Here is an 18,178-nt window from a genome sequence, read left to right as displayed (position 1 = left end):
GCCCTGCTATTTTCCTCTGTACAATGTTCAGTTGAATAAGGTTTGCAAAGGAGAAAATATATCATATTATTACTACATTATGCTGAAACAAGAAACAATATGTCATGTTCTGATAAATAACCAGATAAATGAACCACTTATCAGCTACCATACTTGAAAAAGATGAAGACATGATTCAAGTACAAAGGCATCGAAGTGGAACTGATGCACCTGGTGGTTTTCTCTTCTCTCGAATAATAGCTTCCTTAATCATGGGCAGCTTCTGGTGAACCTTCTTCCATATGTGATTCACTGCACCATCAGGAGGGATAGGTCCAATACCAGCTGGGTGCCCATTATCATACTGGAAAATGGGCTGAACCCGTGCCATATTTTGACGAAATCTGTCCCTCTGCCCTTTAGAAAAGCTTCTAAGATGACTCACAAGCCAGTTTGGCAGCAATGAGTCTCTTACTGCCACAAACACTGAAAATTCTGAATAATCCACCATCCCTTCAAATGGGAGTTCGATGTTATCACTGACAATGACAGGTATACAGAGGCTTTGGATCGCATCAAAAAGTCGGCAGGAAGTAGGGGTGTCCCCAGCAGGGTGCAAGCAGAACTCTGATGTTCTCATCCCTTTTATTGATTGCTCCCTACCAGTGGCATTAGGAAAGCCTTCTTCCATAATAACACCTTGCTCATATACCAACAAGTCCCATAATTTTTCACGTACCAGGCCTCCCTGTTAATAGAAAATTTTAATGGTGTTATGACTTATGAGCATCATTCACAAAAATAAAAGGTAATGTGCACATGGATTTTCAACACAGCAAAAGAAAGGGTACTTTGGAATAAGATGGTTATCTTTCATTACATCATAAAAATGACAAAAGGAAAATCTTGACTTCTCAAAATAAGGGGTGTCAAAATAGCAGCAGATAAAATGTCAGAGACTGTCCTCTTTTACATAATCCCTTTTGGATTCCAATATTTCAATAGGTGCCAAATCCAAGGTTTTTTGAATATTTGAAAAATTAGTTGAAACAAAAATTTTGTCCATGTCCTGGTTCCATAATCTTTTCATTATCCAAATCATAGTTTGGAATCCATCAAATATGGTGGGAACTGCATACTCAAGATCCTCCTTTGTATGTATGTGATGTAGGACAACCCTAGGATGGTTTGCCTACACTCAAGGGTAGGTGGGCTAGGGTTTTATTTTTAGGGTGTAAGGAGAGGAACAAAGAATAAATTTTATGGTAGAGAAAATTATAAGATAATAAATAGAGAGAAAGAAGAAACAATGAAGAAAATATGACAAAAACCTTAGAGTCTCACTAAGGCCTTCTAGGAGTCTTACCTAGAAGAAAATCAATGGAGTCTCACCATTGAGGATTGCAACCTTGCAATGAAGAAAATATAATATTATTCATCAATTCATCTCTTTGATTTACATTGATTAGCCTATTTATAGGCTTCTCTAAGAAATTCAAAGTCTACTAGGACTCTAATGACCTATTATGATTCTAATTCTAATTATAATAGTCAAAGTCTACTAGGAATCTAATACCCTATCATGACTCAAATTCTAATTATATTATAACTCAATTAGCTAATCCTAATTAGACTCTAACAAATATTAATCCTAATTTAATTCTAAGTAATATTAATCTCACTTTAATTACAACTAATACTAATTCCCTTTCTTGATATATATCTTGAAGATTCATCCTCATCAATTCCCCCTGACTTGAAAAAAACTCGACCTCGAGTTTTAGTGATTTCCCACGATCAATTGAAATTCCGATAAATGCCTTCCACCCTTTCTTTCTTCGTCGTCTCTATCCCATGGTAAGACAGGATCTCAAGATCTCTTGAACTTGTTCAATTTCATGCAAGACAAACATTGGACTTCGAAAAACTTTTTGATGTTGTACAACAAGTCGATAATTCTTGAAATAATTACGTGTCTTCAATAAGCTTGTGGAAAGTTGTTTCCCACACTCTTCTTATAAATTGTTTTGTGGAAGAATAAGATTCTTGAATTCCCTATATTCAAAAGAAATTTCAGCAAATTCTTCATGTTTGCCAGCACTCATGATAATGTTTGGCCTTGGGAAGTCAAACATCGATTCTTCTTCAACTTCTTTGAGCTCTTTTATTGGTTGATCTAGAATTAGTTTCATCACCTCTTGCTTTCTAGATTCATCATTGATGATTTCTTTCTCCTTTCTAGGAACTTCGACTTGCTTTTTAGTAAGAATATTTGATGGCTCTTCTAGTTTCAAGGGTGTTAATTTTTCCTCTAGTTACTTATGTGGTGGAATTTCCTTCATTGGACGAAGGATCTTCTTACGCCCATTGCGCACAAGTGTGTAAGTGTTCTCATATCCATCATGTTGGACCCTTTCATCAAAAAGTCATGGTCTTCCAAGCATAATATGGGCAACTTTTATCGGCAAAACATCACACCATGCTGATAACTCAAAATTATTACTGAAATTAAACGTCACTAGACAACGAGAACTCACCAAAATAGATGTACCATTTACCCATGCTATTTGATAGGGATTTGGATGATCTTCTATCTTTAGATTAAGCTTCTCAACAAGCTCCTCTGAAGCTAGATTGGAACAACTACCTCCATTAATAATCAAAGTACATAGTCTCCCTTGACAAGCAACACGAGTTTGGAAGATGCTAGTACGTCGCCAATCCTCCTCTTCATTTAGCCTTGGTATGTTCACCAATGGTTGCATAAAAAAGTTGTAGCCTTCAACCATGTTTGCATACGTTGCTCCACTCCTCAATTACATATGCCTTCATGCCAAGAATTTTCGCTCTGATACCAAAATTGATGTAGGACAACCCTAGGATGGTTGCCTACACTCAAGGGTAGGTGGGCTAGGGTTTTATTTTTAGGGTGTAAGGAGAGGAATAAAGAATAAACTTTATGGTAGAGAAAATTATAAGATAAGAAATAGAGAGAAAGAAGAAACAATGAAGAAAAGATGAAAAAACCTTAGAGTCTCACTAAGGCCTTCTAAGAGCCCCACCTAGAAGAAAATCAATGGAGTCTTATCATTGAGGGTTGCAACCTTTCAATGAAGAAAATATAATATTATTCATCAATTCATCTCTTTGATTTACATTGATTAGCCTACTTATAGGCTTCTCTAAGAAATTCAAAGTCTACTAGGACTCTAATGACCTATTATGATTTTAATTCTAATTATAACATTCAAAGTCTACTAGGACTCTAATAACCTATCATGACTCAAATTCTAATTATATTATAACTCAATTAGCTAATCCTAATTAGACTCCAACAAATATTAATCATAATTTAATTCTAAGTAATATTAATCCTACTTTAATTACAACTAATACTAATTCCCTTTCTTGATATATATCTTGAAGATTCATCCTCATCAGTATGTGTGATAAGCAAATAAAGAAAACTTGATATTGAACCTCTCCCTTTGTTATAAAGGTCTTCCTTTCATGCATATTGATCTCAAAACTTTTGCCCATGTCCTATTTACATAAACTTATCAAACTTGGAACCTCTGATATCCCCACCCCACACTACATCTTTTGAGCCTTACAATTTGGGTCAGCCTCAAGAGCATACTGTGGAGGTTGTATGTTAAAGAAATCTTACAGAGCAAGCATAGCAGTTAAGCTCCTGGTTAATGATCATAAATCCTTTTGGGAAAAGTACATTTTCATGTGCTCAATTGAAAATGTATATAAAATGGGAATCTTTTCATATTTCAAACTATATCATATGATCCCAAAATATTTGTTGTTTTATGCACTTTTAGATAAAAGGTAGTACTGAGGTATTATCCTTTAATAATGTAGGTACTACCTTTGACTTTAGAATATATGACATTTTGATTTTTTTTTTGAGGCTCCTCTTTTTTCCATTTTTTCTTTCAAAAGTTTGTACCAAAAACACATTTTTCCCAATTTTTTTGATTGTAAAAAGGGTTCTTATCCTATGCTATTATTTTCAATCATCTCCCATCTAAGACTCCTATGCTCACATCACATGCAAATGACTCCTCATCTTGTATATTATGCTGCAGAAGGAAGGTTCTAGACACAAATCCTAAATTACTCATAGAACTACAGAGGCATCTGCTCAGCACCTTGGAACTTCTAGTAGAGAAGACCACAGAGTTCTAGAAACTTCTGAAGTTATGTGGAATATTTCAGAGTAACGTTGACTGTGGAATAGTATGGAATGCCTTATAACTAGATATAGCCAGGGTTATATCAAATGCTCCAAAGTTGTTTAAAGACTTGTACATAGTTGAACTTGTATAGAAGGCTCTAGAAAATCTCCAGGATCCCATTTTTTGGAATGTGTTAAGTGTGTCTATTGTGAATAGGAAAGGCCTCACAGCCATAAAGCACAACAAAGAGTGGAAGAGCTCTGAGGCAAATTAAAGCTCTTACCCTTGTATTATGCAATACGCGTGCATTCTTCAAGCTTCCAAGTGTTCAATTTCATGCATTTTTGCTCCTATACATTGATTAGCATTTGGTAAGGTGAGGCTAACTTAGCAGCCACGCTTGAAGTTGTAAAAGTGACTCATAGGTGCTTGGGATCTCCCAAGTGTGTGACATATATCTCAGATTATATGAATCACCAAAATCAATAAAATAATACAAATTAGTTGTTCAAATCTTTCACACTTTAACACAAAAGAAAATATATTTTTTGGGTAAAAATTTTAAAACTTTGATTGTTTCTTTACTTTAAGGGAAAAAAAATCTAGTGGGTGTGTTATGCAAAATACATTGTTAGTTAGCCAACATCCTTTTCTCCAAAATGTTCTACCTATTAACTTCAAAATTTTTTAGTGCAATATGTTTACTTTCTAAGTTATTATTTTTTGGTTTCGCTCTTACTGCTTTACTTGATTTTGTAAGGATTTTATTTTCTGTATTTTCTTAAGTTACAGTTTTCTTCTCTCACCAATACACATGCATACATACACAGACACACTCTGATAAAAAAAACATACATACATGTCACACACACTGACACAGATATATGAATCTGTATTATATAAACACACCATCCTTTATTTTTCATATATGATCTTAAAATGATCTCCATTTGATCCTCCTCAATTCACTTCTTAATAGGTACCTATCAATAACCTAACTCAAACAACCTTGATATCAAGCAAGTGCAAATCATCTAAGTAGACAAAAAGATCATGCTACAATCAATAGAAAACTGTAAGTAATTGATAACTACATTAAAATAATTCTCCATAGAAATTTTGCACTGACCCGGTGCCTATGTTTAGCCCCTTTAAAGTAAAGAAGAGTCTGACGTATCTGGTTTTCTGATAAATGCAGCCTAGGAAGTAGATGGGTGTATGGCACAATTACATCTTTAAGCAACGAAACTTGTGTGTGTTGTATCATTTCTGACAAGCTGTTATTGGATGCTTTTGAGTCGAGCTTGTACCATCCTCCAAAATCAACCACTAGAAGGATAGCTGGAGCAATCTCAGCCTTGACATGCCACATTGCAACAGGGTCTGCCAAAGAATGCCTCAAGTTTTAAGATTACCTGACAATCCACAAACTAAATCATAAGCTGCTAAAGCATCTTCTAATTTTTTTTCTTAATTAACATTTTTGGTAGCCAGTAACAAAAGAACATGACTATATTTTCACCTTATCGGTAAAAAATGTAACACCAAATGAAATAGAGCATTGTAGAATAAATAAGATCATGGTTTTGTAAATATTCTCAACTTGACTTTCATAATTGCCGAGAGATAAAAGAGGAATTGAAGTGTGAGTCATTGGAGAAGATTGTTCTTTTCTATCAAAAACTGCCATATACATATTATAGACATAAACAAATAAGATAAGTCTAAAAAAGGTTGGAAAAGTTCAACCAAAAGTGATATGTTTCTAATATTAATATTAGGGAATTTTAACTGAAGTCAAGGAAACTGATTCAACCATTGCAGACAACTTCCAATAAAAATTTGAAATATAAGATGTGCTTTAAAGCAACTTGATATTGCTTGAGAGTTTGATGATTAAACAATTCATTCACTTCAAAATTCAAGAGAAATCACAGAAACAACTGCAATTTGTGAAATTAAATGATTCCTTCAAAGATTTATGTATATTCAAGAATAACAATTTACCAGTTCTATTTATTGGTTTTTACCGAGGCACAAAGCATCAGAATTTAAGAGAATCCCAAACACATGGAAATTGCCCAAAGAAATTCAGTTAAGTTTCTCAACAGAACATGCCAAAAAAGTGATAGGAATAACTTAAAATCAAACAGCTTCAATGCTCATCAAAGATGTGATGGCTCCTTTTTCTTCAAATCCTCTACCAATCCCTCATGCACCTATAGAGAGAAAACTTAGGCTTCTAAACTTAGCTATCTACTCTTCTAAGCAGCTAGAAAGTCAATTTATGAAGCATGGTCATAGCTAAACTAGAAAAGGATGCCTTTACAAGCAATTTCAAAACTAATCAGAGGAGGAGTCACATTGTGGGTTTATCGTATAAGGAGTGAACTACTTAAGCAAAATAGTTTGAAAAAATGTTTTGTTGGATAGACTTAGAGTGCATTGAACTAGTTGATAACAACGTGTTCTCTCAAGATAAAGACGTCCGCCATTGGAGAATTTGGTCAAGAAATTCCATTCAAACACAAGAAACAATAGGGTAAAAATGAAAAGCTCCAAATGATAACCCTAGGGAACAACACTGGAGTCCTCTCACCCACAATCCAATCATAGTACAGTACATGATTTATTTTCTTGTCCCATCTTTACCCAGAAGTTTCTTTGTATCTTCTACATATCTGTAACATCCAATCTTAAAATCCAAAAAATGGATAGGAAGTAAGTGAACATGGAAAAGGGCTTCTAAATTATAATCATAATTAGCTTCCCCTATTTGAACAAATAATTGTTCTTCCAGGCACCAATCTGGTCAACTCTATCATCTTCTCCAAAACTGATCCAGCTTCTGTTCATGCATTTAAAAAATGAAAAGAACAGTATAACCATCCACTAAGTGATTCATCTCCAAACTTTTCACTTGAGATCTACTATACATGTTTTGAGGAGAACACCCATAGACATATATGATGCATCAACCTCAAAATCAATCTGAAACACTTGCTAAAATAAGGAAAATTTAAAGGAGAAAAAAAAAAGGAAAATCGTCCGCACAACAACAGAATGAAGTATTAACTGCAGAACTTTGGCCAAAAACATAGGCAACCCATCACAAAATCAATCGCTAAAATTGAACAAATTTAACACAAGAAACTCATGACCCACATAGCAAATCGATGAAAAGCAACACTAATCAACAAATCAAAAAAGGAATTCGAAAACGAATCACCATTACCAGTAAGAACAAACACATGATCTCGCCCACCAGATCGCTTCCAAGCTTCGGTCCCCCTGACAAACTCCATCACCTGCCTCTGCCTCTCATAATCCTCATTCCCCTCCTTCTTCCTAAACACCCCTTTGCCCCCACCCAACTGTATCTCAGCACTAATCGTAGCAAAAAAAGGCACAAAGACAACATCAGCTTCATTCACATCAAAAACCCGCTTCGCAAAAGACCCATATCTCAACTTTTCAGGGGTCATCAGATCCCCCATTATCCAGTACTCTGCACTGTACTGTTTGATAAGTGGATTCTCGGGATACGGCGGGAATTTGAGAGTTTTCCCCATTTGGGTCCTTCGAATTTCTCTATCCGCTTCGCTCCCGAGTCTTGAATCGGATTGCAGAGACCAGTAGGTGTCGAGGAGGCCGTAGTTGAGGGATCTGGGGAGGTCTACAACGTAGACTTTGATGGAGGCTTGGGGGGTTGTCTGGGAGATGATAGATTGAGATGAAATGGATTTGGACTGGTTAGCAGTGGTGAAGAGGAAGAACAGAGAGACTGAAAGAATGGAGATGAGAGTGAAGAGGAAGAGAGAAGAGACTGAACAGAGAGATGGGTGGAGGGTTGAGGTGAAGCTGGTGGCCTTCAGAGCCATCGTTGCAGTTAATTTATTCCCTGCTCACTCCTATTCTCCACTCCCTGGAAGAAAAAAGGGCAACTACGTTGGTTTTTATACTAGTAAATTTGTCACCAGCATATCTATCCTAGGGAAAGTTGTGTTTGGAGCCGGCTATTTGAAACTATCATGGAAATCAAACGCCAAGATTGTGGAATATGGGATTTGACCGTGAATGGAAAAACTATTATTCTATGCTTAGTCCCTTTTCTCTTCCCCGGGTACCCTTTTACCGTCTCCATGTCTACAACATTTAATGTCTCCATGTCAGCAGGATATATCTGAAATTTAATAAAACACAATAATCTAAAAGTTAATGATGTTGGGTTACTCAAGATATATCTCCTCATGCCCGACCCGAGAACACAAAATTTCCCAAACACCTAATCTTCTTTCTCTCATTTTAGTAAAAAAAAACCCTAAAACCACCAATCTATCTCCATTATCTCAGCAACCAAACAGAGAACTTCATCGTAAGAACACTAAGTAACTAGCTAGGTTGAAGAGGTGTAGTTGTGAGTCTCTCGGAATTAATAGGTAGGACCCATTCATTTTGGCTTGAATTGTTGAGATAAGTCGATGAATATGAGCAGCAAGAATCAACATCTAGTCTCAAATCTACAATTTCTTTTTACCATGTTGAATAAGTTCTCATATCTATTGAGATCCTCCAATCTCAAAACTTCACTATTAGATGATAAATAATTTTATTTTGTACTATAGATTTGGGTTTGGACTTGAGCATCAAAAACTTCCACTTCCAGTAGCTATTGTTCCTTGAGAGTATAAGATTTATTAACCGAGAGTAAGAGAGCCTTACCATTACAAAGTATGAATATAGAAAAGGGTGGAATGTCAAAGCTTACTCAGTCACAGGTTTTTGAAAGAGCCTTGGACATCAATAGACTTAGCGAGCTCTAACAATTGCAAAAGGTTGTAAGTCGCATTGTTATTTTGGAGACTATACTTTAGGTACTACCTAAATAGCCTTTAGGTACTACCTTAATCTACTTTGGGTACTGCCTTAAGGGACCTTAGGTACTACCTTAGTTAAAAGTTGGGTTCTACCTATCCCAAGCCTATGACCTTCCTTTGTGACCCTTAGACCATGTCATTATATGATCTCTTGTGTGGGCAAGTGGTTCACCTTTGGTTTTTTGTGGACTGTACCTTAGGTAGTACCTTCATCTACCTTGGGTACTACCTTAAGGGACCTTAGGTACTACCTTAGTTAAAGTTGGGTTCTACCTATCCCAAACCTTGAACCTTCCTTTGTGACCCTTAGACCATGCCCATATGTGATTCTCTTGTGTGGGCAAGTGGTTCACCTTTGGTTTTTTGCAGATTGTACCTTAGGTACTACCTTAATAGCCTTCAGGTACTACCGTAATCTACCTTGGGTACTACCTTAAGGGACCTTAGGTACTACCTCAGTTAAAGTTGGGTTCTACCTATCCAAAGCTGCATACCTTCCTTTATGACCCTTAGACCATGTCATTATGTGATTCTCTTGTGTGGGCAAGTGGTTCACCTTTGGTTTTTAGCGGACTATACCTTAGGTACTACCTTAATAGCCTTCAGGTACTACCTTAATCTACTTTATGTATTACCTTAAGAGACCTTAGGTACTACCTTAGTTAAAGTTGAGTTTTACCTATCCAAAGCCTCGGACCTTCTTTTGTGACCCTTAGACCATGCCATTATGTGATTCTTTTGTATGGGCAAGTGGTTCACCTTTGTTTTTTTTGCGGTCTGTACCTTAGGTATTACCTTAATAGCCTTCAGGTACTACCTTAATCTACCTTGGGAACTACCTTAATGAACTTTAGGTATTACCTGGGTTAAAGTTGGGTTCTACTTATCCCAAGCCTTGGACCTTCCTTTGTGACCCTTAGACCATGCCATTATGTGATTCTCTTGTGTGGTTAAGTGGTTCACCTTTAGTTTTTTGCGGACTGTACCTCAGGTACTACCTTAATAGCCTTCATGTACTACCTTAGTTAAAGTTGGGTTCTACCTATCCCAAGACTCGGACCTTCCTTTGTGACCCTTATACCATGCCATTATGTGATTCTCTTGTGTGGCCAAGTGGTTCACCTTTGGTTTTTTGCGGTCTGTACCTTAGGTACTACCTTAAAAGCCTTAAGGTACTACCTTAATCTACCTTGGGTACTACTTTAAGGGACCTTAGGTACTACCTTAGTTAAAGTTGGGTGCTACCTATCCAAATTCTCGGACCTTCCTTTATGACCTTTAGGCCATGCTATTATGTGATTCTCTTGTGTGGGCAAGTGGTTCACCTTTGGTTTTTTACGGACTATACCTTAGGTACTATCTTAATAGCCTTCAGGTACTACCTTAATCTACCTTGGGTACTACCTTAAGGGACCTTAATTACTACCTTAGTTAAAGTTAGGTTATACCTATCCCAAGCCTTGGACCTTCCTTTGTGACCCTTAGACCATGTCATTATGTGATTCTCTTATGTGGGCAAGTGGTTCACTTTTATTTTTTTGCGGACTGTACCTTAGGTACTATCTTAATAGCCTTCAGGTACTACCTTAATCTACCTTGGGTACTACCTTAAGGGACCTTACGTACTACCTTAGTTAAAGTTGGGTTCTACCTATCCCAAGCCTCGGACCTTTCTTTGTGACCCTTAAACCATGCCATTATGTGATTCTCTTGTGTGGGCAAGTGGTTCACCTTTGGTATTTTGTGGACTGCACCTTAGGTACAAACTTAATAGCCTTTAGGTACTACCTTAATCTACCTTGGGTACTACCTTAAGAGACCTTAGGTACTACCTTAGTTAAAAGTTGAGTTCTACCTATTTCAAGCCTTGGACCTTCCTTTGTGACCTTTAGACCATGCCATTATGTGATTCTCTTGTGTGGACAAGTGATTCACCTTTGTTTTTTTGCGGACTGTACTTCAGATACTACCTTAATAGCTTTTAGGTACTACCTTAATCTACCTTGGGTACTACCTTAAGAGACCTTAGGTACTACCTTAGTTAAAGTTGGGTTCTACCTATCCCAAGCCTTGGACCTTCCTTTGTGACCCTTAGACCATGCCATTATGTGATTCTCTTGTGTGGGTAAGTGGTTCACTTTTGGTTTTTTGCTGACCGTACCTTAGGTACTACCTTAATAGCCTTCATGTACTACCTTAATTTACCTTGGGTACTACCTTAAGGGACCTTAGGTACTATCTTAGTTAAAGTTAGTTCTACCTATCCCAAGCCTCAGACCTTCCTTTGTGACCCTTATACCATGCCATTGTGTGATTCTCTTGTGTGGGCAAGTGGTTCACCTTTGGTTTTTTTGCAGATTGTTCCTTAGGGTACTACCTTAATCTACCTTGGGTACTACCTTGAGGGTCCTTAGGAGTACCTTAGTTAAAGTTGGGTTCTACCTATCCAAAGTTACGAACCTTCCTTTCTGACCCTTAGACCATGCCATTATGTGATTCTCTTGTGTGGTCAAGTGGTTCACCTTTAGTTTTTTGCGGACTGTACCTTAGGTACTATCTTAATAGCCTTCATGTACTACCTTAATCTACCTTGGGTACTACCTTAAGGGACCTTGGGTACTACCTTAAGGGACCTTAGGTACTACCTTAGTTAAAGTTGGGTTCTACCTATCCCAAGACTCGGACCTTCCTTTGTGACCCTTAGACCATGCCATTATGTGCTTCTCTTGTGTGGGCAAGTGGTTCACCTTTGTTTTTTTGCAGATTGTACCTTAGGTACTATCTTAGTTAAAGTTAGGTTCTATCTATCCAAAGTCGCGAACCTTCCTCTCTAACCCTTAGACCATGCCATTATGTGATTATCTTGTGTGGTTAAGTGGTTCACCTTTGGTTTTTTGCGGACTATACCTTAGGTACTATCTTAATAGCCTTCATGTACTACCTTAATCTACCTTGGATACTACTTTAAAGGACCTTAGGTACTACCTTAAGGGACCTTAGGTACTACCTTAGTTAAAGTTGGGTTCTACCTATCCCAAGACTCGGACCTTCCTTTGTGACCCTTATACCATGCCATTATGTGATTCTCTTGTGTGGGCAAGTGGTTCACCTTTGGTTTTTTGCGGTCTGTACCTTAGGTACTACCTTAATAGCCTTCAGGTACTACCTTAATCTACCTTGGGTACTACCTTAAGGGACCTTAGGTACTACCTTAGTTAAAGTTGGGTGCTACCTATCCAAATCCTCGGACCTTCCTTTGTGACCTTTAGGCCATGCTATTATGTGATTCTCTTGTGTGGGCAAGTGGTTCACCTTTGGTTTTTTACGGACTATACCTTAGGTACTACCTTAATAGCCTTCAGGTACTACCTTAATCTACCTTGGGTACTACCTTAAGGAACCTTAATTACTACCTTAGTTAAAGTTAGGTTATACCTATCCCAAGCCTTGGACCTTCCTTTGTGACCCTTAGACCATGCCATTATGTGATTCTCTTGTGTGGGCAAGTGGTTCACTTTTATTTTTTTGTGAACTGTACCTTAGGTACTATCTTAATAGCTTTCAGGTACTACCTTAATCTACCTTGGGTACTACCTTAAGGGACCTTACGTACTACCTTAGTTAAAGTTGGGTTCTACCTATCCAAAGCCTCGAACCTTCCTTTATGACCCTTAGAGCATGCCATTATGTGATTCTCTTGTGTGGGCAAGTGGTTCACCTTTGGTTTTTTGCGGACTGTACCTTAGGTACTACCTTAATAGTCTTCAGGTACTACCTTAATCTACATTGGGTACTACCTTAAGGGACCTTAGGTACTACCTCAGTTAAAGTTGGCTTCTTCTACCTATCCCAAGCCTCAGATCTTAAATCCCACACATTACTTGTTATATTTTAAATTTTGTAGTTTATCATCACTGTTATTATCCTACAATGTGGTACACATGTGTGAATTATATATGTTTTATACTATATTTTTCAATAGTTATTAGTTGATTGATTATAAAAAATTAACCAACAACAATTATGTGATCAGATGACGAACTAGCAAACATACTATGTAGTGTTTGTGGGTCGTAGACATGAAGTGTGCGATTCTTGGGCCGAATGTCAAAAGAATGAGCTCCTTTATAAGGGGAGTGTTTACAAATCATATACTTCTAAAGAGGAAGCTGTCCAAGCTTGGGTGTTCTATGCACCAAGGTGGAAGAGAAGTGATGAATGCTTATCTGTTGGGAAACCAAAGTTTGAACTTGCAGTTGATGATCAACATTCCTTGCAAAATATTTCATATACATATGTAATCACTTTCTTTGCTGGTTTCTTTGTAGCATGTGTTTTGCTTATTGTAATATCTAGTTTAACATAGGTTTTGAAAATGTGTTATGAATATCAATGTGTAGTCATGTATTTGTCGTAGTGTTCACATGTACTATGTGATTATTATTATCTACTTTGTTAAACTGAAAATGCTCACTCAAACGTTTGGAGCATAAGACAATTTGTTCACTAAAGGTTACAACATTACAAAAATTGAGAATTTTTGACACATCATATGCTTTGGAATAAAATTTTTTTGAGCTGTAAAGCTAACAACTATATCTATGGAAATTAAATTTTAGCATTTTCCAAATTTAAATTTAAGCTAATATGTACAAATTTTGTCAATATAAGCTATAATAAATTTCTAATTATTTAAATTATGCTTGTTTCTTTTGATATAAATTATATTTGGATAATGCAAAATTAATATAATTAAAAATTATAAAAAACATATCATACTAGTGGATTCATTGGACAATAAAATTTAATCATGGACAATAAAATGATAGGAACTCTTTTAACTTTTCACTATGAATGTAATATTGGATTCACTGGTAAGGGTACTGTGCTAAAATTGTCATACCATACTAGTGGTGACTTCATTTGTTGGACACCTAGAACTGCAAGAAGACTTTGTAACCACATTATAACCACATTGTACTTTTACAACATTGTTCTTATCTTAATTCGATTTTTCTAACCCACACCTACATTTAACATATAGTTACATTTTTGTACTTTTATGGTACTGTTGCCTTTAATCATAATATTTTTTGTGCCTTAATCGTGTCATTTATATCATAATCACATTTTACATAGATTGATCACATTTTTTATACCTTAATTCCTTGATCACATTTTGTTACCTTAATACATCTTTTATACCATAGTAACATTTATTATTCTATAATCACATTACTTGTATCTTACTCATAATTTTTGTACTTTAGTTCATTGTCAAATTTTGTCCTACCTTCATTATGCATTTTATACCTCAATTATATTTTTTTGTACCATGATCACATTCTTTATACCCGGGTTTATGTTTATCGTAATTTTACAAATTATTCATATTTTTTTAGCGGGTTTATCTTTATCGCATTTTTACAAATTATTCATATTTTTTTAGCGGTCACTAATAGTTATATTTCGAGTCATTTGTTTATTTATTTTGTAAAATAAGTCTTGTTTCATTGAACTTATTTTATATTTTTTTAAAATTTAAAATTTAGTAAAATATTTCGAATACCTTAATTTTTTAAAACAATTTATATATATTACTGTTATTTTTTAAAAAAAATTATAAAGTAGAAAGAGAAAAAGTACCTACACCCAAAATTCCATCCAACAACCCACCAAATTTTAGGTGAAAAATTAAAGCATTTTTATTAGTCATCCATGCTTTGAATTCAATTTCAAAGTCGAGATTATTTAAAATAATTTGAATTTTATTTCAAACTAACATTTTAAAATTTTGACCTTATCCACTTCATTATTCTAGTCTACAACGTAACACACATTTTATAATAATTAATTAATTAATTAATTTTTATTTTTTTAAGAATATTTTGACTGAAATTTCTAGATTCCCATTAGATAATACCTGTGAATTTAAAATAATTACTACCAATATATCAAATATTACACACATCATATTTTGTTTCAGATTTTGGGAAATTGATTACTTTCTGGGTAATTAGAGTATTCTGGATTTGGGTTGCCCTTTTTTGGGCTCAAACTTGTTCAAGCTTAAAGTTGGTGGTCGGAGCATTACAATTCAGTTACTGGTAGTCTGATTGAGATAAGATTCAATTGTAAAGTGTTTCGGAGAAACCAAATGAGGGACAGAGTTAGAGAGAATGATCAACTCAGTTACTGGTTTCAAATATACCTCATTACATCGGAGAAATTGCTAGTGAATTCTACAAAAATCTTATGTATACAAATTAAATGGGTACAACTAATTCTAATTAAATCCCTGAAATATAAGTTGAGTATTAGAGCCAAAGTAAGAACATCCCAAATGGCAATCGGCTTCACATCAGGACTAAAAATGGTACAAGAAACAGAATTGAGTCATCTTGTCCTTGAGACAGAAAATACCGAACAACCAAAATGGTCATCATTCATGCTTCTCATCCCACTTTCTCTCAATGTGTGTATCCGTTCTGACCCTCCCGGCAGAATCCTGCTGCTCTAATTGCAATTATGCCTTCACTTCTCAGTTCTGCAATAATCGGTTTTTCATCTTCAAATCCTTTATCCTTACAACAACAGTGAACAACCAAATGCAGCCTTACAGCATTTGAGGTGCAACAAACATGTCTTTTTCTTTTTCCTAAAAAATTCTATGAGATGTCGCAAGATATAAACAACATCTCCAGCAAAGGACTAACAATTCTAACACATCATATAGAATATAAACTTCCGCATCCTCCCATCCTTCTTTTCAAGCGAAGGACTAACAATTTATAGGAAGAAATGATGAAAATTCAGATTAACAGGTGAGGAATTTCAGAGTTTTGGAAAAAAAAAAAACATATATTAAACATGTTTGCAACATTTGGTCACAACTTCAAGTTTTAGACAAGTACATGTTACACAAAGAAACATAAAAATAAGTAAATAAGTAAATAAATAAAAACTAAAATTAAAAGAGGAAATACACACAGAAATTTACAAATTACAAATCATGGTTAATTGACCAAGGAAAAATCAATTGAAGTTGCAATATACAATATCAGCGATCAGAGGGCCCTAGTTAAAGGTTCCAAATACTTCATATATTCAAATGTTCCAAAATATCTTGCTACAAGTATTAGAATTCAATTTCCAGGGATAAAATTAATCAATATGCAACAAACCTAGTCAATCTGATAGCTAGAAGTTTATCCATTTTCTGTTCTCCTGCAGTGAAATTACAAAGCATCAATAATGTGAGACATTCACATAAGCATTAGAGAGGTTTCATCAAGTTCTAAGTAAATATTAATTAAGAAGAAACAGGGAAGGTCCTTCCAAAAGGTTCAGAAACATCTTATTGGATCTCATTGAGCCAAAACCCTTGTAGCTTAAAGTACTTGGTTGCTAACCAAGCACACTATAAAGCACTTTAATGGCCATAGTCCTGCTGGTGCCAGCTTTTTATTACCTATAAGCTTAAAACGCTTTCCAGCAAAGTATAAGACATTTAAGGCTTAGAATCTGTTCTTAGTACAGTGAGATAGTTTTCCAAAACAAAATAAGCAAAAGAAATTGGAAAAAAAAAATAATTTCCAAAAAAACAAAAGGGAAAACTCGGTGGCTTTCAATTCATAAAGAAACTGATTCAAAAAAAGGTGGGTCCATCTGAAAACTTCTTTAACCAAAACAAATTTTCCCTCATCTTCATTCATGCGAAAATTAATCAAAATACAACAAACCCCAAAATATAACACCTTCGACCCTAATATTTTCTCAGTAGCCAAACGAATCCTTAAATGGAAAACTCACCTGAGATTGATTGAGGAAGCTCCACTTCGGTTTCCAGAAACCTTAAAAAAATTCAACCTTTGATGAAGAAATATGAAAATATGCCTCGACTTTGGCTTCGTTGAAGGTTTTCGGAAGATACCGATTGGGTTTGGGTGGTCAACTCACGAAGAGAGACACGACAGGGTTAGGCCAAAATCAAACGAAGACGGCTTTTGAAAGATGGGTATCCATCGCCTGCTCAAGACCTCAATAAATAGATCGGTTGTATCAAACGAGCTATGAAAATGAACATTTTCTGAGATCAGGTTAGGGCAAAACGAGAGCAAGTGACAGAGAGAGTTCCCTAACTTTCAAATGTTTCTCGGGTCGGGTGTTTTGTGGGTTTCAGATTTCATAACTTCAAGTTTCAAATTTTAGTGTTTATTAAATTGTGCACTTGCTTGCTGACATGGAGACCGGTGGCTACTGACAGGGAAAATTAAAGGGCAATTTTGGAAATGCTTACCTAAGCAGTATATAGTGCATGGGTAACATAATATTTTTCTCATTCACGATCAAATACCATATTCCACAATCTTGGGGTTTGATTTCCATAATAGTTTCAAATAGCCGACTCCAAACTCAACTTTCCCTATATCTTATAAAATATGATTTGAGTATGATTTTGAATGTAGTCAAAGCATGAAAAATATGGTTAAAATCTTGTTTTATATGATCAAACATATAAATAATTAATATCTTGTTTTATTTTTAAAATTTCAAATTATCAAAAAATTATTAAAATCAATTATTAATAATTAAATTAGATTTAGGTGGCACTGGAATTAATAGTGAGAGAAAGGGTTGTTTCACTATAGAGCTTCGAGATAGAGCAAATGCTAGATATCTAAATTTAATACTTAAAATAATTTTTATTTTAAGTTATGATATTAAACTATTTTACCATATATGCTTAATTTACTTCATGATAATTTAAATTAAGTTATTAAATTATTTTAAATCATTAAATCGATTTACTAAACACTCTCTAAGTAAATTACCAAAATCATCTATCTTATTTCTTGTTAATAAATAAATAATTAACTTTCTAAAGATTTCACTAAAATATTATCAAATATTGATACAGGACCATCCTCACAAATGGACACCCCAACTTCAATATTCATCCAAAAGAAAAGTAGAAAACTAAAGAGGTGTTTGGTAAAACTTAATATTTATTACTTTAAGTTAAGTTGACTTTAAATTAAATTATACTTAACTTGTTAACTTAAAACTTATTACTTAATTCTTATTTTAAGTATTAAGGTTGTTTGATAAAATTAATTTCAAACATATTTT

General features: G+C 35.0%; 1 protein-coding gene and 1 long non-coding RNA gene across 2 annotated transcripts; both read right to left on the bottom strand.

The window, feature by feature from the left end:
• Positions 1-41: 41 nt before the first annotated feature.
• Positions 42-8,220, bottom strand: LOC100252919 (probable arabinosyltransferase ARAD1). The gene is made up of 3 exons (XM_002270202.5): positions 7,405-8,220; positions 5,299-5,552; positions 42-727 (listed from the first exon to the last, which is right to left on the bottom strand). Exons 1-3 carry the CDS (start codon positions 8,048-8,050, stop codon positions 176-178), a joined length of 1,452 nt encoding a protein of 483 aa, XP_002270238.2. The 5' UTR covers positions 8,051-8,220; the 3' UTR covers positions 42-175.
• A 6,996-nt stretch (positions 8,221-15,216) lies between these two features.
• On the bottom strand, positions 15,217-17,318 carry LOC109121648 (uncharacterized). Its single transcript, XR_002028863.2, has 2 exons — positions 16,859-17,318; positions 15,217-16,273 (listed from the first exon to the last, which is right to left on the bottom strand). It is a non-coding gene; the product is annotated as an uncharacterized LOC109121648 (long non-coding RNA).
• Positions 17,319-18,178: the final 860 nt, after the last annotated feature.

This window comes from Vitis vinifera, chromosome 18 (assembly GCF_030704535.1).
Source record: "Vitis vinifera cultivar Pinot Noir 40024 chromosome 18, ASM3070453v1".
Taxonomy (NCBI): domain Eukaryota; kingdom Viridiplantae; phylum Streptophyta; class Magnoliopsida; order Vitales; family Vitaceae; genus Vitis; species Vitis vinifera.
This window is presented reverse-complemented; position numbering and strand designations above follow the sequence as displayed.